The 24,238-nt window shown below is 36.8% G+C and overlaps 1 protein-coding gene across 3 annotated transcripts in view; it reads right to left on the bottom strand.

The window, feature by feature from the left end:
• The window catches only part of CRY1 (cryptochrome circadian regulator 1), a 93,187-nt gene that overhangs the window by 9,756 nt on the left and 59,193 nt on the right, over positions 1 to 24,238 (bottom strand). For all 3 annotated transcript variants that reach the window (XM_079937785.1, XM_079937783.1, XM_079937784.1), the window contains exons 3-5: positions 2,956 to 3,098; positions 699 to 883; positions 279 to 367 (exon numbers count right to left, since the gene is read on the bottom strand). In XM_079937785.1, the coding sequence (XP_079793911.1) occupies positions 279 to 367; positions 699 to 883; positions 2,956 to 3,098 (417 nt within the window). The remainder of the gene's footprint in view (positions 1 to 278; positions 368 to 698; positions 884 to 2,955; positions 3,099 to 24,238) is intronic.

Below are 24,238 nucleotides of genomic sequence, written 5' to 3'. Positions count from 1 at the left end.
CTATCCTAGCTTCAAAGTTATAGTCATCAGATACCAGCTTACAAAGTAAGAATAGAAGGGGTAGTATTGATAGTAGCTAAAGAGGAAATAATCAGAAGAGGAGGAAGAAGGGTATTTAAATGAAGAGATAGTTGTTAATTTTCAAACAATTAGGATTGCTCTATTTTAACTATTTCTCTCAATCCTTCTTTTTCAACAGTTTTTCTGTTTTTAAAAAAGAGTGAAATTATTTTTAAAATGCCAGTTTGACAATATAAACATCATCTGTATTATCATACTTTTCTTTCCAAATGCCTTTCCAAACGTGTAAGTGCTTCAGTTTCTCCGCCTGGCCACACTGCAGAAGATAAACCATCTGTATCAAAACCTAAAAAAAAAAAAGAAAAGAAAAGAAAAAAAATTGACAGTCGCATAAAAATGAAATGACAGCCCTGGATAGGTCCTCAAAAATAGATGATATATAACATGGTCTCTGTTCTTTAAGATGTACATTTTAAGGTGATAACAGATAGACCACATATTTATAGAACACATAAATAACGCACAGATTTATCACTTCTTAGTTTCAGAGTTTCTTTTCTTTTTTCTCCTTTCTTTTCCTTTTAGTGCAAAATACTTTACATGACAAATTAGAAGTGGGATTTTTCTGAATGGTTTATTAACTCTTAAGCTCCACATGTATTACCGTTTACACCTACCTAGTTCTTCCAGTGAAGGGACTCCATATTTCTCATCATGGTCATCAGACAGAGGAGTTGTGCACTTTTCTATCACTTCTGAAGTAATTGTCTCTACTGGTATCTCTAGTGGTTCCATTTTGCTGATGAGAGTCTGGAATCTTTTATAAGTAAGAGGTGGTTGTCCACCATTTAGTTCTATGATCCTATTACAAAAGTTAGTAAAATGCTGTTAGTATTAAAAAAAGGACAATACATTTTGATTGATAAATTCTGAAAAGGCTTAAGGACCAAGAAACTTGTTAAAATAATTAACAAATCTAAAAATCATTCTCTTCATTTTATAGACATCTGCTAGGTATCAAAAATATAGTGTATGCAAATATCAAAACTTTTAAGACAAAGGGAATTAAGCACCTATGAGTGGAAAAACAAGTGGCTAAATAAGCCTAAAGGCAAAAACAAAAAATAATATATATGGAAATATAAAAACATACCACAACACAGCTCAAAGAATCTCTTAATCATCAATAAAAACTAAACCAGGCCAATATTATACCAAGGAGCAATCAGCAAGTCTCATTAATTAGGATTCTATATTACTGTCATGATAATCACTTGCTATTTTCTATTGTGCTCATGTTTTTGTTAAATGTCAGCATATGTATCTCATGTATATATTTTATATTTAATTCTGATCACTAATTTCTCAATTAAGTAATACTAAAAGGAAAGATAAGTCTTACCAATGGTAGTCTGAATTAGACACAATTTGGAAATACCAATTATTCTTTTTCACTATGGCCATTTGCTTACTAGCATTTAGCCTTAGTAAAAAATTATTGGTAAAATCCAACTCCATCGTTTTATGCATCAGCAACTGAAGCCTCAAGAGAATTTAATAGTCAAGGTCACATAACTAATAAATAGCAAATCAAGGTTTTCTTAATCCAAATACAGTACAGTTTTCATTATACCACATATAATTATGTATCAGTTGTACATACAGAAAGTAACCACCATAAAAACTATGCTCTCTGCTTTTAGTAATTTTGCTTTGGTATAATACTTTGAGTTTATATATAGGGTCATAATGAAATCTGTCCACTATAATGATACTACAATGGCACTACTGAGGACACTGCTAATTACATAACAGAAGCAGAATAAAAATCTTAGAAAAAATGTTTTCTATATGTTACATTTTTATATGATGGATTATATGTGGTAAATACTCACACTCAATCTAACAAACATTCCAATTTTATGCACAACACTGAGTTTCCCACTTAAAGCAATTGCTCTTATCTTGTTTTGCCTCCTTGCTATCAGCTCTCTAAAGTTAAGAAATCTGGTAAACTAGAAGGCAACTTTATTATCGAAGGATATATGACTTCTGGCTTAATATCAAGTAAGAGCCTTGACTGAATCGAACCACAATATTTTGATACACTTGGAATAAAATTAACTAGCTTGTCGTGTTACTTACAGAATTAGTTTTATTAACTTGACAAAATGTGAAAATAAAAAAGTAAAATAATTTAAAAGGTACATAAATTGTGAGATTTCAGCACTTGTAAGGATGATAGTATGCTAAAGGTTAATGTTAACAAATCTTATGAACCTTCAAATCTTACAGCATATAAAGCTTTCTAAATTTAAACTTGACCACGGAATCTTTGTTGGACAAAGCATCACCAAAAACTGATAGTCCAGGAAATACGCTTTGAGAAATAAGATATTATACCATTGTTCAGAAGACTATGTAATATTACATAAAATGTGCATATGGACTTAAAATCCAGAGACTAGATATATACACATAAAATAAAATAACTTATGACAATCATGTAAAATATATCAAGGCAGTTTGTGGCTATGTATGTCATATAAACTATAAAATTAACATTGCTAAGAGCCCAGAAAGGCAAGTTAGTAGGCTGAGTTAGAACAGTCAAAGATAACTGTGTGATGCTTTTAATAGTTTTGAAATTGAAATTCTGAGTATGTTTATCTTATGTACTTATGTCTGTAATTTTGGTATCTGTCACTGGGTAAACAAAAATCACAGATGTTAAATAAAATGCTAAAGGTTTGACATATATTCACTTAATTCTACCACAAGTCTATTGTGTATGTTTTTATTTCCACTTTATAAACTAGTCCCACAGTACATTCCCACAGTACATTTTCTATGTACTTAAAACCACTGAAATGTACACTTAAAAGTGGTTAAGATGAAAAATATTATAGTATTTTACCATTAAAAAAAACTTACTTGTCTAGGTCATATAATGTATGTGAAATTCGTACAATTACTTCTACCCCAGCTTCAGTAGCCAATTTCTTAATAGCTGCATCTCGTTCCTTTCCAAAGGGCTCAGAATCATATTCAATTGAAAGTTTAGTAATGTTCCATTCCTAAAATAAAAGAAAGGGGCAAAAACATACATAAATTTTAACAATTAGTTTTTCTATTATAATGACATAGGCTGGAAAAAAGTGAAAAGCTCCAATGCTACCTAGTATATAACAAACACTATATATAAGTGTTTGTCATGGTAAAATGGAAAAAAATAACATGTTACCAAGTTGCTGAAAGATTAAATGAGTCAATGCATATAAATTGTTTAGGACATAGTACATAGTAAGTCCTCAGTGAATGATAGCTGTCATTACTACTAGCCATTTGTATATTTCTTACTTTGTGGGTTGCAGCTTATGTTTTCTTGGGTTTCTATCGCAGTTAATTTTTCTCTTAAGGATTTGTAAGAGCTCCTTATATCTTAATGATAGCAAACCTTCTCTATCACCTGTGTCACTTTTTTTCCTAAATAGTTTGTAATTTAATTCTATGATTTTTTTGACAAATAAATATTTAGTTTTTAGTTAGTAAATGTTAGAATTTAGAACAAGTCAATAACACTCCCTCCCCTTTTCCCTTTTTGAAAAGGAAGGGAATATAAGTCAGAAAACTAAAGGTAAAAATATAGATCACACAGTCTCCCAAGGCAACTGAAATAAAAACAAAAATAAACAAATGGGACCTAATGAAACTTACAAGCTTTTGCACAGCAAAGGAAACCATAAACAGAATGAAAAGATAACCTACAGAGTGGGAGAAAATATTTGCAAATAATGTAACTAACAAGGGCTTAATACAAACAGCTCATACAACTCAACAGAAAAAAAACCAAATAACCCAATTAAAAAATGGGCAGCAGACCTAAATAGACATTCCTCCAAAGAAGAAATACAAATGGCCAACAGGCACATGAAAAGGTGCTCAACATCACTAATAATTAGAGAAATATAAATCTAAACTACAATGAGGTATCACTTTGCACTGATTCTGATGGTCAGATGGCCATCACTAAAAAGTCTACAAATGCTGGAGAGGATATGGAGGAAAGGGAATCCTCCTATACTGCTGGTAGGAATGTAAGTTGGTACAGCCACTATGGAAAACAGCATGAAGGTTTCCTCAGAAAACTAAAAATAGAATTATCATATGATCCAGCAGTGGCACTCCTGGGCATACATCCAGACAAAACTCTAATTAAAAAAGATACATGTACCCCATGTTCATTAGCAGCACTATGCACAAAAGCCAAGACATGGAAACAACCTAATGTCCACTGACAAATGAATGGATAAAGAAGATGTGGTACATATATACAACAGAATACTACTCAGCCATAAAAAAGAATGAAATAATGCCATTTGCAGCAACATGGATGCAACTAGAGATTATCATACTAAGTGAAGTAAGTCAGAAAGAGAAAGACAAATACCACATGATATCTCTTTTACATGGAATCTAAAATATGACACAAATGAACCTATGAAACAGAAACAGACTCATGGACATAGAGAACAACCTTGTGGTTGCCAAGGGGGAGGAGGTTGGGGGGAAGGATGGAGTAGGAGGTTGGGGTTAGCAGAAGTAGGCTATTATACATAGAATGGATAAACAACAAGGTCCTACTGTATAGCACAGAGAACTATATTCAATATCCTATGATAAGCCATAATGGAAAATAATATATAAAAAGAATGTATATATGTATAACTGAATCTCTTTGCTGTAAAGCAGAAATTAACACAATATTGTAAATCAACTATACTTCAATTTAAATATATATATATATATAGACCACATTACTAGTAAAGTTGAATTGGAGTAAACATGTTATGTTTAAGGACAGATAAGCTTGCTAATTTTTTACCCCTGAATTAAACAGATTTAGCTACCCAATGATAAGCAGCACTTTCCTTGCAGTGTGGGCTGCCCCTACAAAATTTATTACATGGAAGAAGGGACTAGGATAAGTGCTCTCTGCAACTGAATAGGCAAAAAGGTATGATATGAGTGATACTCACCTAACTCCTTCTATTAACTCACCAGTGAGATCATTCACTTCTTCCCTGGGGATAAATTAGTGAACATCTCTCCAGAAAAAAAATGAAAAGCTAGGGAAGAGAAGGTTCCCCAAACATTAAAAGTATTCAGGGCAGAGTCAAGATGGCAGTGTGGAAAGACGAGGAGTTAGCATCTCCCCACAACTAGGGTGCCTGACGGCCGCTGGTGGTGGACTCTGATGCCAAAGGAGACAGGAGGAACCTGAAAGTGAACCAGTAGGACATAGGGGGACTGAGGAGGGAGGAGAAGTGGAGGTCAGACAGGATCAGGGCCCCTGAGGCCAGGGAGATCAGGAGAGGCAGGAAGGAGGAGTGGGGGAGGAGCAGAGGGCGATAGCCCTGCCCCTCGGGCCAGGGAACCTGCTGAGCTCCCAGGTCAATCCTCTGCCTTCCAAAGCCCCCTCCAGACAGCATGGGTCCTTGGAGTAGTAGGAGGGAGGCCAGAGAGATCAGGAGAGGCAGGCGGGAGGGGCCATCTGGGAGGAGCGGGAGAGAAGCGGAGGGTGATTGCTCCGCCCACTCAGGCCCCGGGAGCCTGCTGAGCTCCCAGGCCAGTCCCCTGCCCTCCAAAGCCCCCTCCAGGCTGCACAGGTCCTTGGGGGCATAGGAGGGAGGCCGGGGAGATCAGGAGAGGCAGGCGGCAGGGGCCCTCCCAGACAAGAGGAGCAGGACAGGAGAGGAGGGCATTTGCCCCACCCACTCGAGCCCAGGAAGCCTGCTGGGCTCCCAGGTGAGGTCCCCTGACCTCTGAGACCAGGGGTTGGGGGCATGCCTGGGCCCCTTCTGTTCCTTGAGCCTAAGCTCCACCCCCCACGGCCTTTTCCAGCCCTGTGGGTCCTGTGCATTGGCCTGGCCCACCATCCAAACCTCACCCTTGCTTAGGCCCCACCCTCCAGAGCCAAGGCCTCTCCCGGCACCCCCACTATTTTTGTTCTTTTCCCTCCTCCTCTTTTTTACTACTGTGGTACTGATGTACCTTCTCGTTGTTGATTCATCTATATTTTTGCTTTTATATTCTTCCTAAAATATCTCTTAGTTTCCTAGTCTAATTTTATTTTTTACTTTGTTATTTTTTATCTTTTTTTTTTTTTTGCTGCCCCAGGAGGTTTGCAGGATCTTGGTTCATGAGCCTGGGGACAGGCTGAAGCTCCTGTGGTGGGAACTCCGAGTCCAAACCACTGGACTAACAGAGAATCTCAGACCCCAGGGAATATTCATCCGAGTGAGGAGGTCTCATGGAGTTCCTCATCTCAGCACCAAGACCCAGCTCTACCCAATAGCCTACAAACTCCAGTGTTGGAAGCCTCAGGCCAAACAACCAGTAAGAAAGGAACACAATCCCACTCATAAAAAAAAAAAAAAAAAAAAAAAAAATGAGATGGCAAAAAAATACGTCACAGATTAAGGAGCAAGGTAAAAACCTACAAGATCAAATAAATGAAGAGGAAATAGGCAATCTACCTGAAAAAGAATTCAGAGTAATGATAGTAAAGATGATCCAGAATCTCGGAAATAGAAAGGAGGTACAGATTGAGAAAATACAAGAAATGTTTAACAAAGATCTAAAAGACCAAACAAACAGATGAACAACACAATAACTGAAATGAAAAATACACTAGAAGGAATCAATAGCAGAATAACTGAGGCAGAAGAACGAATAAGTATGCTGGAAGACAAAAGGGTGGAAATAACTGCTGAGGAGCAGAATAAAGAAAAAAGAATGAAAAGAATTGAAGACAATCTCAGAGGCCTCTGGGACAACACTAAATGAACCAATATTTGGATCATAGGGGTCCCAGAAGTAGAAGAGAAAAAGAAAGGCTCTGAGAAAATATCTGAAGAGATTATAGTTGAAAACTTCCCTAACATGGGAAAGGCAATAGTCACCCAAGCCCAGGAAGCACAGAGAGTCCCATACAGGATAAACTGTAGGAAAAACACACCGAGACACATATTAATCAAACTAACAAAAATTAAATTCAAAGAAAAAATATTAAAAGCAGCAAGGGAAAAACAAAAACTAACATACAAAGGAATCCCCATAAGGTTATCAGCTGATTTTTCAGCAGAAACTCTACAGGCCAGAAAGGAGTGGCAGGATATACTTAAAGTGATGAAAGAGAAAAACCTACAACCAAGATTACTCTACCCGGCAAGGCTCTCATTCAGATTCAATGGAGAAGTCACAAGCTTTTCAGACAAGCAAAAGCTAAGAGAATTCAGCACCACCAAACCAGCTTTACAACAAATGCTAAAGAAATTTCTCTAGGTGGGAAACACAAGAGAAGAAAAAGACCCACAAAAACAAACCCAAAACAATTAAGAAAATGGTAATAGGAACATACATATCGATCATAACCTTGAACGTAAATGTACTAAATGCCCCAACCAAAAGGCAGAGACTGGCTGAATAGATACAAAAACAAGACCCATATATGTGCTGTCTAAAAGAGGCCCACTTCAGACCTAGGGACACATACAGGCTGAAAGTGAAGGGATGGAGAAAGATATTCCATGCAAATGGAAATCAAGAAAGCTGGGTAGCAATACTCGTATCAGATAAAATAGAGACTGTTACAAGAGGAAAGGAGGGACACTACATAATGATCAAAGGATCAATCCAAGAAGAAGATATAACAATTATAAATGTTTATGCTCCAACACAGGAGCACCTCAATACATAAGGCAAATGCTAACAACCCTGAAAGGAGAATTCGACAGTAACACAATAATAGCAGGGGACTTTAACACCCCACTTACACCAATGGACAGATAATCCAAACAGAAAATAAATAAGGAAACACAAGCTTTAAATGATACAATAGACCAGATATATCTAACTGATATTTATAGAACACTCCACCCAAAAGTGGCAGAATATACTTTCTTCTCAAGTGCATATGGAACTTCTCCAGAATAGACCACATCTTGGATCACAAATTAAGCCTTGGAAAATTTAGGAAGACTGAAATCATATCATACACCTTTTCTGACCACAACGCTATGAGATTGGAAATCAATTACAGGAAAAAAACCACAAATACATGGAAGCTAAACAGTGCACTACTAAATAACCAAGAGATCATTGAAGAAATCAAAGAAGAAATTAAAAAAATACATAGAAACAAATGACAACAAAAACACGAGGACCCGAAACCTATGGGATGCAGCAAAAGCAGTCCTAAGAGGGAAGTTTATAGCAATACAATCTCACCTCAAGAAACAAACATCTCAAATAAACAATCTAACCCTACACTTAAAATAACTAGATAAAGAAGAACAAAGAAAACCCAAAGTCAGTAGAAGGAAAGAAGTCATAATGATCAGAGCAGAAAAAAATGAAATAGAAACAAAACAATAGCAAAGATCAATAAAACTAAAAGCTGGTTCTTTGAGAAGATAAACAAAATTGATAAACCCGTAGCCAGACTCATCAAGGAAGAAAGGGAGAGGATGTAAATCAATAAAATTAGAAATGAAAAAGGAGGGGCTTCCCTGGTTGCACAATGGTTAAGAATCCACCTGCCAATGCAGGGGACACAGGTTTGAGTTCTGGTCTGGGAAAATCCCACATGCCGCAGAGCAACTAAGCCTGTGCACCACAACTACTGAGCCTGCACTCTAGAGCCCGTGCTCCATGACAAGAGAAGCCACCGCAATGAGAAGCCCATGCACCACAACAAAGAGCAGCACCCACTCGCCACAACTAGAGGAAGCCTGCGCACAGCAACAAAGACCCAACAGAGCCAAAGGTAATAAATAAATAAAATAAATAAATTTTTAAAAAAGAAATGAAAAAGGAGAAATCACAACTGACACTGCAGAAATACAAAGGATTATAAGAGACTCTGCAACAACTATATGCCAATAAAATGGACAACCACGAAGAAATGGACAAATTCTTGGAAAGGTACAATTTTCCAAGACTGAACCAGGAAGAATTAGAAAATATAAACAGACCGATCACAAGTAATGAAATTGAAACCATAATTAAAAATCTTCCAACAAACAAAAGTCCAGGACCAGATGGCTTCACAGGCGAATTCTATCAAACATTTAGAGAAAAGCTAACACCAATCCTTCTCAAACTCTTCCAAAAAATTTCAGAGGGAGAAACACTCCCAAATTAATTATACGAAGCCACCATCACCCTGATACCAAAACCAGAAAAAGGTATCACAAAAAAAGAAAATTATAGAGTAATATCACTGATGAACATAGATGCAAAAATCCTCAACAAAATACCAGCAAACTGAATCCAATCATACATTAAAAGGATGATACACCATGATCAAGTGGGATTTATCCCAGGGATGCAAGGATTCTTCAATATACACAAATCAGTCAATGTGATACACCACATTAACAAATTAAGGAATAAAAACCATATGGTCATCTCAATAGATGCAGAAAAAGCTTTCGACAAAATTCAACACCATTTATGATAAAAACTCTCCAGAAAATGGGCATAGAGGGAACCTACCTCAACATAGTAAAGGCCATACATGACAAACCCACAGTAAGCATCATATTCAATGGTGAAAAACTGAAAGCATTTCCACTAAGATCAGGAACAAGACAAGGATGTCTACTCTCATTACTCTTATTCAACATAGTTTTGGAAGTCCTAGCCACAGCAATCCGAGAAGAAAAAGAAATAAAAGGAATACAAATTAGAAAAGAAGAAGTAAAACTGCCACTGTTTGCCAATGACATGATACTATACCTAGAAAATGCTAAAGATGCCACCAGAAAACTACTAGAACTAATTAGTGAATTTGGTAAGGTTGCAGGATACAAAATTAATGCACAGAAATCTCTGGCATTCCTATACACCAACAATGAAAAATCAGAAAGAGAAATTAAGGAAACACTCTCATTTACCACTGCAACAAAAAGAATAAAATACCTAGGAATGAACCTGCCTGAGGAGGCAAAAGACTTGTACTCAGAAAACTATAAAACACTGATGAAAGAAATCAAAGATAACATAAACAGATGGAGAAATATACCATGTTCTTGGATTGGAAGAATCAATACTGTGAAAATGACTATACTACCCAAAGCAATCTACAGATTCAATGCAATCCCTATCAAACTACCAATGGCATTCTTCACAGAATCAGAACAAAAAATCTTACAATTCGTATGGAAACACAAAAGACCTCGAATAGCCAAAGCAACCTTGAGAAAGAAAAACGGAGTTGGAGGAATCAGGCTCCCTGACTTCAAACTACACCACAAAGCTACAGTACTCAAGACAGTATGGTACTGGCACAAAAACAGAAATATAGATCAATGGTACAAGACAGAATGCCCAGAGATAAACCCACGCACATATGGACACCTAATTTATGACAAAGAGAAAAGACAGCCTCTTCAATAAGTGGTGCTGGGAAAACTGGATAGCTACATGTAAAAGAATGAAATTAGAACACTCCCTAACACTATACACAAAAATAAACTCCAAATGGATTAAACACTTAAATGTAAGACCAGACACTATAAAACTCTTGGAGGAAAACATAGGAAAAACACTCTTTGACATAAGCCACTGCAAGATCTTTGACCTACCTCCTAGAGTAAAGGAAATAAAAACAAAAATAAACAAATGGAACTTAATTAAACTTAAAAGCTTTTGCAAGCAAAGGAAAAATAAACAAGACAAAAAGACAACCCTCAGTATGTGAGGAAAATATTTGCAAGTGAAACAACAGACAAAGGATTAATCTCCAAAATATACAAACAGCTCATGGAGCTCAATATCAAAAAAACATACAATCCAGTTAAAAAATGGGCAGAAGACCTAAACAGACATTTCACCAAGGAAGACATACAGATGGCCAAGAGGCACATGAAAAGATGCCCAACATCACTAATTATTAGAGAAATGCAAATCAAAACTACAATGAGGTATCACCTCATGCCAGTCAGAATGGCCATTATCAAAAAATCTAGAAACAATAAATGCTGGAAAGGGTGTGGTGAAAAGGGAACCCTCCCACACTGTTGGTGGGAATGTAAACTGATACAACCACTATGGAAAACAGTACAGAGGTTCCTTAAAAAACTAAAAATAGAACTACCATATGACCCAGCAATCCCACTACTGGGCATATACCCTGAGAAAACCACAATTCAAAAAGAGACATGTACCACAATGTTTATTGCAGCACTATTTACAATAGCCAGGACATGGAACCAACCTAAATGTCCATCGACAAATGAATGGATAAAGAAGATATGGCACATATATACAATGGAATATTACTCGGCCATAAAAAGAAATGAAATTGAGTCATTTGTAGTGAGGTGGATAGACTTAGAGACTGTCATGCAGCGTGAAGTCAGAAAAACAAATACTGTATGCTAACACATATATATGGAATCTAAAAAAAAAAAAAAGTGGTACTGATGAACCTAGTTGCAGGGCAGGAATAAAGAGGTAGACACAGAAAATGGACTTGAGGACATGGGGTGGGAGGGCAAAGCTGGGGTGAAGTGAGAGTACCATTGACATATATATACTACCAAGTGTAAAATAGTTGGCTGGTGGGAAGCAGCAGCATAGCACAGGGAGATCGGCTCAGTGCTTTGCAATGACCTAGAGAGGTGGGATAGGGAGGATGGGAAGGAGGCTCAAGAGGGAGGGGATATGGGGACATGTGTATGCATATGGCTGATTCACTTTTTCATGCAACAGAAACACAGTATTGTGAAGCAATTCTACTCCTCCCTCCTGGAACTTACTGAGGAACTTACAGAGGTAAATAAATAATTAAATATATAATAACTATTAGAAAAAAAATAGGATGCTATGATAGAGGATATGGGGGTGAGGGAGAGCTGGTAAGTTAATTATCTACTCTTAATTACACTGGCTAGACTTTTCAGTAAGTGGTGAAAGTGAATATCCTTGCTTTGCTCCCTATCTTAGGTGTAAAGCATTCAATGTTTCACAATTAAGTATGATGTTAGCTATGCTTTTTGTGGACAATCCTTACCAAATTGATATTTATCAATTTTCTATTCCTAGTTTGCATAAAGTTTTTAAAAATTATAAATGGGTGTTGACTTCTGTCAAATGATTTTTCTTCGTCTACTGAGACAATCATAATACCCTGTCCTTTACTCCATTAATAGGCTTGTTAATTTTATAATGTTGAACCAACTTTGTATTCTTGAAATAAACCCCACTGATCATGATGTAGTATTATTTTAAAATATTGCTAAATTCTATTTGTTAATATATTAAGGATATCTGAGTGTGTGTTATGGGGGCCACTTGGCTATACTTTTTTTTTCTTTCTTAAAAGTTCATCAGGTTTTGGTATGAGTTATGCTGGCCTCATAAACAAGTTCAGTGTGCCCAATATTATCCTCTGTTTTCTGAAAGAGTGTCATAAGACTGGTATTATTTCTTTCTTAAATATGTGGTAGAATTCACAAGTAAAGCCACCTGGGAACTGCAGTTTTACTTATTGGAAGGTTTTTATAATTACAAATGCAATTTCTTTAAGAGAGGGCTATTCAATTTTTCTTTCTCCTGAGAATTTTAGTAAGTTGCACTTTTCAAGAATATTTTTCATTTCATCTTAGTTGTACAATATATTGGTATTATGATGTTTACAATATCCTTTATTATGTTTTTAAAGTTTAGAGACTCTCTCGTGATGTCCCCTTTTTTATTCTTGATTAAGGTAATTTGTGTTGTTTTCTCCCTTTTTGGCCCTGATCAGTATTGCTAGGAGTTTATCAATTTTATTAATCTTTTCAAAAGAAAACTGAACTCTGAATCAATCAGAGTTCAGTCAGTAGACAGAAACCACATTAGTAATTTGAACAGGGAAAATTTAACCTGAAGAATTGTCAGCAAGTAAAAGAAGAGTTAAGGCTATATACTGTCCAATATGGTAGATAACCACTTGCCACTGAAGTGGGTTCTGAGCACTTGAAATGTGGCTAGTTGGAATGGAGATGTGTTATAAGCATAAAATATGCAGTGGATTTTAAAGACTTCATATAAAAAAAGGTTAAAATAGTTTGTTTTGTAATGATTTTATATTGAAAAGATAATATTTTAGACATACAGTGTTAAATAAATCTAAAAAATTAACTTCACATTTTCCTTTTTTAAAGGTGGCTATTAGAAAATTTTAAATTACACATGTAGCTTCTGTTGGATAGTATTGTTCTAAGGTGTCCAAAAGCAGCTACCACCTCTAAATGGAGGGAAAATAATTAAGCAATGAATTAAGAAAGTTCCCTTTCATCCCTGCTGCTGAGATTCACACCTCACTGTATGGGGTGTGCTGACTCAAGAACAACCTTCCCTGTAGCGAAGAAACCTGCCAGAGGGCTAGGGCCAGAGCTGGTTCCTAGGAACAGCCCAGTTGGTGGCTGAGAAACTTCCTGCAGGGTATGGGCTGACTGGAGCTGATCTGTAGAATCAGTCCACTACATGGCAGAGAAATATGCCAGAGGGTGTGAATGAGCTGGAGCTTGTCCAGGAGGGCTACTGAGGTGAGGGCTACTGAGGTAAGTGCTACTGGTCCTCCCACATGCTCATTTGCTGGCTAAGGTGCTAGGAAAAAAACTATAAGATACCAAAAAGAAAGCCCCTTCTCTCCTGCTGTGACCTTACAAAGAACCAACAGCAATTTCTACTGACAAAACCTAAAATCAAGCCAGCCAGCAAAGGAAGAAAGTTTACAGCATCCAGCTTCAGTATCACAAAGCAGGGCAAAGAAGGGTGGATTTGGAGCCGAGAGACAAGAAATTGTTTATTCCATGTTTATTTTCTCTATTGTTTGTCTGCTTTCAGTTTCATTGATTTCCATTCCTCTCCTTATTATCTCCTTTCTTCTACTATTGGTTTAATTTGTTCTTTCTCTATTTTTTAAGGTAGAAACTTAGTTCTTTGATTCTTTTCTAATAGAGTATTGAAAGCTATTAATTTTCCTCTAAGCACTACTATAGCTGAATCTCATAAATTTTGATATACCGTATTCAAATACGGTATGTTTGATATACCATATTTCCATTATCATTCAGTTACAAAGATTTGCTATTCTCTTGCTATTCATTTTATTTTAAATTTTACTTATTTTTTATATACTGCAATTTTATTTCAATCGCACAAATGAAGTTAGCCTATAGGAAATTTAAATGAAACAGTATGGTAAAAATAGCAGAGAACCAAAAACTCTAATAAGGAACTACACCTAAAGCATGAGAATTCAACATTCATTACTGTTTCATCTTCAGTGTTGATTGACACCTGATGCCTGCAAATTTTGAAACAAACTTTGAGATCATGATGAAGAGATTTCAGCTATTCTGATTTCTTCTATTCTGAAGAGATTTCAGCACCAGCACTAAGATTTGTACATTCAGTTGGTTTGCAATTCACTTGTTAGCCATTTACATAGTGTATAGTACAGATTTGTCACAGGTCAGATCACAGTGTTGAAGGAAAGAAGCACCTTCCTGTAATTAGAAAGGATCCCCTAAACTGCACTCAGCTTAAGACATGCAATGTACATGAGCACAAAAACCATAATATTGTGGCTCCAATGAACATAGTTTTGATAAGGAAAATAACCTAAGCTCTGTTTCCCATTTTAATTACTGAAATCTCTAACAATGATAAAATTGTCACATAGGACAGTAAATGTATACAGTAATTCAATCAAACTTCTTGGAAAGAACACATTTTTGCTATTCATTTTAATTTAATTCTGTTGAAGTCAGAGAATATTATTCTGTAAGATTTCAGTCTTGAAATCTGTTGATAACTGTTTTGCGACTGAACATATGGTCTATCTTGGTAAATGTTTCATATGCACAAGAAAATAATGTGCATCCTCTAGTTCTTGGGTGTAGTGTTCTACAAATATCAGTTACATCAAATTGATTTCATAGTGTTATTCATATCATCCATATCTTTATTAGTTTTTGTATATTCAATCAATAAATGAGATGTAAAAATCACCAACTATGATTATGAATTTATCTATTTCTCCTTTTAGTTTTATCAGTTTGAGATTCATGTGTTTTTATGCTATTAGTAGATAATACATATTCATGATGGTTATACTTTTTCTTTTAATACATTTCTTTCCTTCTTTCTTTCTTTTTGGCTGCATTGGGTCTTCGTTGCTGTGTGCATGCTTTCTCTAGTTGTGGAAAGCCAGGGCTACTCTTCATTGTGGTGTCCAGGCTTCTCATTGTGGTGGCTTCTCTTGTGGAACATGGGCTCTAGGCACGTGGGCTTCAGTAGTCGTGGCATGTGGGCTCAGTAGTTGTGGCTCACGGGCTCTAGAGTGCAGGCTCAGTAGTTGTGGTGCATGGGCTTAGCTGCTCCACAGCATGTGGGATCTTCCCGGACCAGGGAAGGAACCCGTGTCCCCTGCCTTGCCAGGCGGATTCTTAACTACTACGCCACCAGGGAAGTCCAGGTTATATATTTTTGATGTGAGACTTTACTCTTCATCTGTGGTTATTTTGTCTTGAATTCTACTTCTTTATCTTACTTCTTACAAAGTACATCTTTCTCAGTCTCTTTTATTTCAAACTATGTTTCTTCATATTTAAAGTGTCTCTTCTAATCAGCATATAGTTGGTTCTTGCTTGTCTTTTTATGTAGTCTGATAAACTGTCTTTTAAATGGGGAGTTTAAAAAAGACCACTTACATTTAATATAATTATTGATATAGTTGTGTTTAATTTTATCATGTTGGTAAGTTCTCCGTTTGCCCATCTCTTCTTTTACTCCTCTGTGCCCCCTACCTGCCTTCATTTGAATAATATTTTTAGTATTCCATTTAAAATTCCTCTATTAACTTTTTAGAAATAGCTCTTTGGGTTATTTTAGATCACAATATGTATTGTTATCACAGTCTACCTTCAAATAATATATTACACTTGAATAATGTAAGAATTTACACATACTTCTATTTACCTTCTTCCTACCTTGTGTGATCTTGTTACAGATTTTATTTCTATATATGTTTCAAGCCCCACTATATTCATATTATTCCCTACAATTTATCAATATTAGCTGGTTTTAACCTGTCAATGGTCTTTTTAAAGGAAAATAGGATATATTAATATACATAACTAAAAAAAAAGTGGTCTTTTATATTTACCCATATTTTTAGTGCTCTTCCTTCTTTGAAGATTCTGTCTTTAGCCTAGAATTATTTTCTTTTACCTAGCAGAACTTCCTTTAATATTTCTTTTAAAAATAAATAAATTTATTTATTTATTTATTTTTGGCTGTGTTGGGTCTTCATTGCTGCGCACGGGCTTTCTCTAGTTGTGGCAAGCGGGGGCTACTTTTTGTTGCAGTGTGTGGGCTTCTTATTGCAGTGGCTTCTCTTGTTGGCGGAGCACAGGCTCTAGGTGCACGGGTTTCAGTAATTGTGGCGCATGGACTTCAGTAGTTGTGGCACATGGGCTCTGTAGTTGTGGCTCACAGGCTCTAGAGCACAGGCTCAGTCATTGTGGCACAAGGGGTTAGTTGCTCCGAGTCATGCAGGATCTTCCCAGACCAAGGATTGAGCCCATGTCCCCTGCACTGGCAGGCAGATTCTTAACCACTGTGCCACCAGGGAAGTCCCCTTTTAATATTTCTTATAGTATAGATCTGATGGAAATAAATTCTCTCTGCATTTGTCTGACTGAAAATGCCTTCATTGTGCCTTCTCTTTTAAAAAAATGAATATTTTTACTATTTCTAGCTTTTTAAAAATGCCATTCCATTGTCTTCTGGACTTTTCTTTTTAATAAGAAACCATTGAACACTCTTACTGTGGTTCCCTGAATATGTCCTTTCTCTTCTGGCTGCTTATAAATTTTTCTATCTTTGGTTTTCAGTTAATTGATTATGATGTGGTAAGATGTGGTTTCCTTTATGTTTATGCTGTTTGGGGTTTGTTGAGCTTCTTGGCACTGTAGGTTGATATCGTCCATCAATTTTGGAAACTCAATTATCTCTTCAAATATTTTTTTTCTGTCCCAATCTCTCTCTCCCTCTTTTTTATAGGTCTACAATTATGGATATGTTAGGCCATTTACTATTTTTCCACAAGTCTCAGATACTCTATTCCCTTTTTAAAAAAATCTTCTTCCTCTTTGTGCTTCAGCTGGGATACTGTCTTCAACTTCACTGATCTTTTGTTCTGCTCTGTTCAATCTGGATAAACCCAATTAATGAATTTTCATTTTTGATATTGCATGTTTCAGTTCTAGGAGTTTCATTTGGTTCTTTTTAATACTTTCCATTTTTGTACTAAAATTACCATCTCTTTACATAGTTTTTCACCTGTTGACTAGATCCCCTACTATCTACAGCATAATTATTGTAAAGTCCTTTCTTTATTCTAATCCCAACATCTGCATCAACTGTGGGACTGGTTCTACTGACAGTTTTTCTTTTACTTGATTGCAAGTTACATATTCCTGCTTCTTCATGTGTCTCATAATTTGTGATCATACAACAGACAATGTTATAGAAGACTAGAAACGCAATAAACAACATTTATCTCTAGAAAAGTGCATAGTCTTTGCTCTGATAGAAGTTGAATTGCTGGAGTCAGTAATTGAGCTGGGTCTGGGCTTTGTTGCTGCTGTAATTAAATTTCATTCACCACTGGCTTCAAATATTTTGAGGGCAGGATTCAGATTTTTCTTCAACAGGGCTTGAAATGTGAGTATTAACAAGACTCCAGATGTCTCTCTCGGCTTTACAGCACAGTCACTAGCTTTACAAACTATAGGACATCTCTCTCTGCTTTGCTGTCTACCCAACAGCTTTATGGTTGCTAAGGACTTCTCTGTTTTCTAGCCCTGTCCCCTAATTTTCTACACCTCTGGAGGCATCTTTCTACCCTGATGTCCTGTCTCCAGCTTCAGTGAACTGCTACTTTGCACTAAGTGAATGCCCAGTGCACTTCAATGAGGGATTCCTCTCTTCTGCCTCGCTCCAGCCTTTGGCACACTGCCACTGGTACTCCATGAAGGCACTGTAAGAAAGAACTGGAGAGTGGGTGTAAACTTACTCTGTGACTAGGGCTTCCTGAAATTCTAATCTGCCATGTCAGCCCACATATGACCACAAAAAGCTTGGTAAAATTTCAACTGGTTTCTCTTCACTCTCAACTATGGTAGAATCCCTTCTCTTCCTGCTGTGATTTCAGGGATGTAGCCATGGGTCTCTTCTTTCCCATGAAAGTCTCATCCCTTTATGCAATTTGGTTTATTTAGGTTTGTGTCATCAACTCTCTAATAGGTTAAAAACAAACAAAAAACCTATGATATTGTGGCATATTTACTTCCTTCACATTGTTAAGACAGGAATGTTGGTCTACTGCAACTTTCTACATCTTAACCAAAGGTGGAAGTCCCTATCTACTCTTTAGCCCCGGTTTTATTTTAAGCAACACGCGGTTAACCTTTGAATTTCAATAGTAAATATAACAATAAGTTTGCATGTAGTACTAAAATATATTCATGTGAAATGAGTGAATATTCACTTTGCAATTTTAGGCACTAAGATTCATATCTGTTTTTGTGTATCACAATTATTTGTTTAACCATTCAGAAGGCATAATATGAACCACTAAATGGATGTGCAGTTCTTAAAGTCACGAGTAATACTGTGAAAATAATTAAGAAACATAAAATTTTTAGAAAACAAAGTTATAAATAACAAACTTCCTGGGAGAAAGCATTTAAAGTAGTATAATTACATTTAAAAATGTTATCTCACAAAATAACCCAAACATAAAGGTAAAGCTCTAAAAATTTCCACGCATCCATCCATTACTCCTTCCTTTACTCCATAAATCTAGTCTCAGGGTTTTAAACACAATTTACATGTTTAAGGTTCCTAAATTTAGTACAGACTTCTCCCCTGAGCTCTGGACTTGAATCCCACTCAACAAATACATTCAGAGGTCTAAAAGGCATCTCAAACTTAAAATGTTAAAAAAGGTGAACTCCTGATTTTTCCCTAAACTTGTTCCTCCTATATAGTCTTCCTCATCTCACTAAATGGCAACCCACTGTGTCATTTGCCCAGGCTAAAAACCTAGCAGTCATCCTTGACTCTCAAATACCACATATAAACAAACCCTATAGTCCTATTTAAAAAATATACCCAAATCCTACCACTTCTCAACACCCCTACTGCTACTCTAGTCCTAGTCACCATCATCTTGTTTCCAAATAACTGCCATGGTCTCCTAATTGATCTTTCTGCTTAAGTCTTTACAGCATTTCCATTCTCCAATATCTATTCTCTATAGTCAGAGTGATTCTTTTAAATGTAAGTGAAATCATGTCACTCCCCTACTCAGAAATGTCCCATGGCATCCCATTTCACTCAGATTAAAAGCCAAAGTCCTTAACATTGTAAAGCCCTGTGATCTGGCTCCTGCAACCTCTCTGACCTTATGTCTTATTTTCACTCACTGTGCTCTGGCTAGAGCACACTGGCCTCCTTCCTTGCTGTTCCTAAATAAGTCATGGCACACTTCCACATCAGGGCCTTTGTAACTGCTGTTCCCTCTGCCTGTGACACTCTTTCGCCAAACTGCAGTAGCTTAGCAGCTTAAAACAACTGATTAATTCTCCAAGTGTGTCAGTTAACTAGATGGTTCTTCTGTTGGTCTCACCTGGGCTCACTCACAAGCTTGCAGTCGGCTGGCAGCTTGGCTGCTGCCAGAGCATCTAAATGACCTCTCTCACACATTTCAGACCTTGGTGCTGGCTGTTGGTTGGCCCACTCTCTCTAAACGTGGTCTCCCATAATTTGACATTCTAGCCCAGTCCTTACATGGTACAAGGAGCATTCCAAGTGGGCAAAGGTAGAAGCTGCAAGGTCGCTTGAGGCCTAGGATTTGAAACTTGGTATCTCCTTTGGCACTCGGTATCTCCTTTGGCACTTAGTGAAAACAAGATATAAGGCCAACCCAGATTTAAGGGAGTGAGAAAATAAACTCTACCTTTTGATGAACAAGCTGCAAAATTTTGTGGATTCAATATATCACACCCCAGATATCTGCATGGCTCAATCTCTTCATATATTTGCTCAAAGGCTACCTTATCAGTGAGGCCTTCCATGATTCCATATAAAGTAACTATCCTTCCCTCACCTTGGGACTTTCTATCCCACATTTTATTTTAGTACCTATCACCACCTGACATTACATATTTACTTATTATTGGCCTGCTTCCCAATATAGTGTAAGCTCAGTGAAGGTAGGAACTTTTTCTGTTTGGTTCACCAGTATACCCCCAGCACCTTGAACACTGCCATGTACATAGCAGGCACTCAATCAATATCTGTTGAATGAATTATCTTATTCAAATGAGCATGTACCATGAAATAATAAAGCAAGAATCCAAAATGACTCAAAAAGCATAATATAAATTTATGCATGTGAAACGTTAGTGGCTTTATATGTCCTTCTTTGATTTATTCTGTGATTTTGAACAAAACATTTTATTATGCTTCAGTGTGTCCATCTATAAAGACTTTAGACACATGTCTCTGTCTCTTGGATATAATGGGAATGTTTTAAACCAATACTTTAAACTCTTCATAAAAAGTTTCTGCAGGCCCTAGAATATGCGTGGTCTTGGTAGCTTATCACTCTGGCACCAAATGTAGAAGATATAAGATTTAACTGCATAATAATAATAATTTATATAAGATACCTATGATTAATACTGTCATTCAAGTTTTGCCTAGGCTAGTGTCTGCTAAGTTTATCATTTATTCAGTAGAACATGAAAAGAAAAAAAAAAAAAGCCATGTTGTCAGCTTATATTAAGTTAGAATTTAACTGAGAAAAATTCTAAGTAGAAAACACGTAAGAAAAAACAAGTTTATCCAACATAGATGTGTGTAAAAATGTGTTTATAAAAATGCTCTGGCCCCATTCCTAAATCTACTTAGTATAAACAGAATTAAATGAGTGAATGCTATAGAAAGAAGGTGCACACTAGAGGAGACGTCAGTACTGAAATCACTATTTCCACCCCAGTAAACTAAAGGTACTGTTATCAGGTCTAAACCAGTTTTACCTCCAATGTGGGAAGCTGGATTATTTACCTATTAAAGTTCTCACTATCTGCTGTACTAGAATAATAAAACCAGAGACAGTAATGTAAATGAGTCAGCTAGTTACTGACAAAAGAATCTTCCTCCTCAGAGAAGCTGGGGGTGTAAGGGTTAGGGATGAGAAGGAGACCTGCTTTTTATCGTACATACTCTTGGGCTCTTTTTTGGAAACACATGCATATAGTACCTCTAAACAAAAAGTAAAAATAAAAATATCAATACAATAAAAAGAGGAATTAACTCCCTCTATGGTTCAGACATATTAAATAAATCTGAAAGTTTTCATAAATGACATTTTATATAGACTACTGTATCAGAATACAATAATAAGCACTCTAGGTATATTAAAGTATATTCACGTATCTGTATTTTATGGCCCTTGCATAAACCATTGCCTCTCTGCCAAAGTAACAAGACAGGACATCATCTATATACAGAAGATAGTTTGATCCAATAATATGTTACTTCAGGCAGAAGAAAGCTCAAAATAAAGAACACAAAAGACTTGCGGAGTTAAACCATTTTTTTAAAAGCAGGTAAATGTTTTGTTATTTTAAAGGTACTTAAAATCCTCTTAAGATTCATTTTACTTATAACACATGGATTTAGATAGGGTTGAGCAGTTATTCACATATACTTTTATACTTGTGAGATGCTGATAAACTATCACCATTGTTTTTGATATCCTTTCTTCTCAGAGCTCTTCCATGTACCTGGGTTAAATTCTGACTCTAAGTAGCTACAGTAGTAAGAAAACTTTTTTTTTTTTTTTGCGGTACGCGGGCCTCTCACTGTTGTGGCCTCTCCCGTTGCAGAGCACAGGCTCCAGACGTGCAGGCTCAGAGGCCATGGCTCACGGGCCCAGCCATTCTGCAGCATGTGGGATCTTCCTGGACCGGGGCACGAACCCGTGTCCCCTGCATCGGCAGGCAGACTCTCAACCACTGTGCCACCAGGGAAGCCCGAAAACTTTTATAAAATAAATTTTCACTAGCTACAACTGTTGTATTAGCCAAACTCTAAACATTAAAAGGTTCTTTCACACTGCTGAAAAAAAGGCTAGGTAGTGTTGGTTTGATTCCCAGCACTGTGGATATTTCATTCAGGAAAAGGAACTGTTTTCTTGTGCATTAGAAGTAGAAAAAATGCTATTATAAAAATTTGATGAATCAAACAGCTGCAAGAGAAAAACAGATATACATTAGGAATACTAATGGTAGTAAATAGGAAGGGATAGATTAACAAAGCCAGAAAACTCAGTTTCTGGTCTGAACACTTCCATGAGCTAGTTTTATGACCTAGGTTAGCTCATTTAATCTCTCTAGGACTAATTTTTTCATTTGGAAAAAAGAGGGGGAAATAAGATTAGGAGATTTTTAAGATTCTACCAAGTTAAAAACATTACAGTTTTGTAGCATGTCAATTGTTACAGCCCTTTGACTCAGAAAGTCTTACAAGAATTGTCCCACAAATGTACTGGCACATGTGAGCAAAGATTTCTCTTTTGTGAACAAGGATGTTCACTGACAGCATTACTTGTATTAGCAAAAGGCCTGTGGAAAAATAACTAAATGTTCAATAGAAAGCTAGTGAAATAAATTATACCCTCAAAAAATTAAAAATAGAACACAGATAATATGGTAATATGATCCAGCAATTCCACTCCTAGGTATTTATCTGAAGAAAACAAAAACACTATATCAAAAAGATATATGTACCCCAATGTTCATATCAGCATTATTTACAATATCCAATATATGGAAGCAACCTAAGTGCCCTCCAACAGATGACTGGATAAAGATGTACACACACACACACACACACACACACACACACACACAAACTGAAATATTACTCAGCCATAAAAAAGAATGAAATCTTGCCATTTGTGACAATGTGGATGGACCTGGAGGGCATTATGATAAGTGAAAATAAGTCAGACAGAGAAAGACAAATACTGTATGTTTTCACGTATATGTGGAATCTAAAAAACAAGCAAACAAATATAACAAAACAGACATAGGCTCACCAGATACAAAGAACAAATTAGTGGGGACTTCCCTGGTGGCGCAGTGGTTAAGAATCCACCTGCCAGTGCAGGGGACACTGGTTCGATCCCTGGTCCGGGAAGATCCCACATGCTGTGGAGCAACTAAGCCCGTGTGCCACAACTACTGAGCATGCACTCTAGAGCCCGTGCTCTGCAACAAGAGAAGCCACCACAATGAGCAGCCTGTACACTGCAACGAAGAGTAGCCCCCACTCACTGCAACTAGAGAAAGCCCGGGCGTAGCAACAAAAACCCAAAGCAGCCAAATAAATAAATAAATTTTAAAAAACCAAAAAGGAACAAATTAGTGGATACCAGAGGGGAGTGGGGTAGGGGTAGGGGTGAAACCGGTGAAGGGGATTAAGAGGTATAAGCTACCAGTTATAAAATAAATAAGTCACAGGGATATAATATACAGCTCAGGGAATATAGTCAATATTTTATAATAACTTTGCATGGTGTGTAATCTATAAAAATATTGCATTACTATGTTGTACACCTGAAACTAATGATATTGTAAGTTAACTATACTTTAATTTAAAAAAAAATTAACAGCATATCTATACAATGCAGTACTATGAAGCCATTTAAAAGACTGAGAAAGTGGGGCTTCCCTGGTGGCACAGTGGTTGAGAGTCTGCCTGCCAATGCGGGGGACACGGGTTTGAGCCCTGGTCTGGGAAGATCCCACATGCCGCGGAGCAACTAGGCCCGTGAGCCACATCTACTGAGCGTGCGCGTCTGGAGCCTGTGCTCCGCAACGAGAGGCCGCGGCAGTGAGAGGCCCGTGCACCTCGATGAAGAGTGGCCCCCGCTCGCCGCAACTGGAGAAAGCCCTCGCACAGAAACGAAGACCCAACACAGCCAAACATAAATAAATAAATTAACAAAAAAAAAAAGAAGACTGAGAAGGTAACATGGAACAATCTCCAAAATATAAATATATGGTTATGTGAA

Source organism: Stenella coeruleoalba (assembly GCF_951394435.1).
Source record: "Stenella coeruleoalba genome assembly, chromosome: 11".
In the NCBI taxonomy this organism is placed as follows: domain Eukaryota; kingdom Metazoa; phylum Chordata; class Mammalia; order Artiodactyla; family Delphinidae; genus Stenella; species Stenella coeruleoalba.
This window is presented reverse-complemented; position numbering and strand designations above follow the sequence as displayed.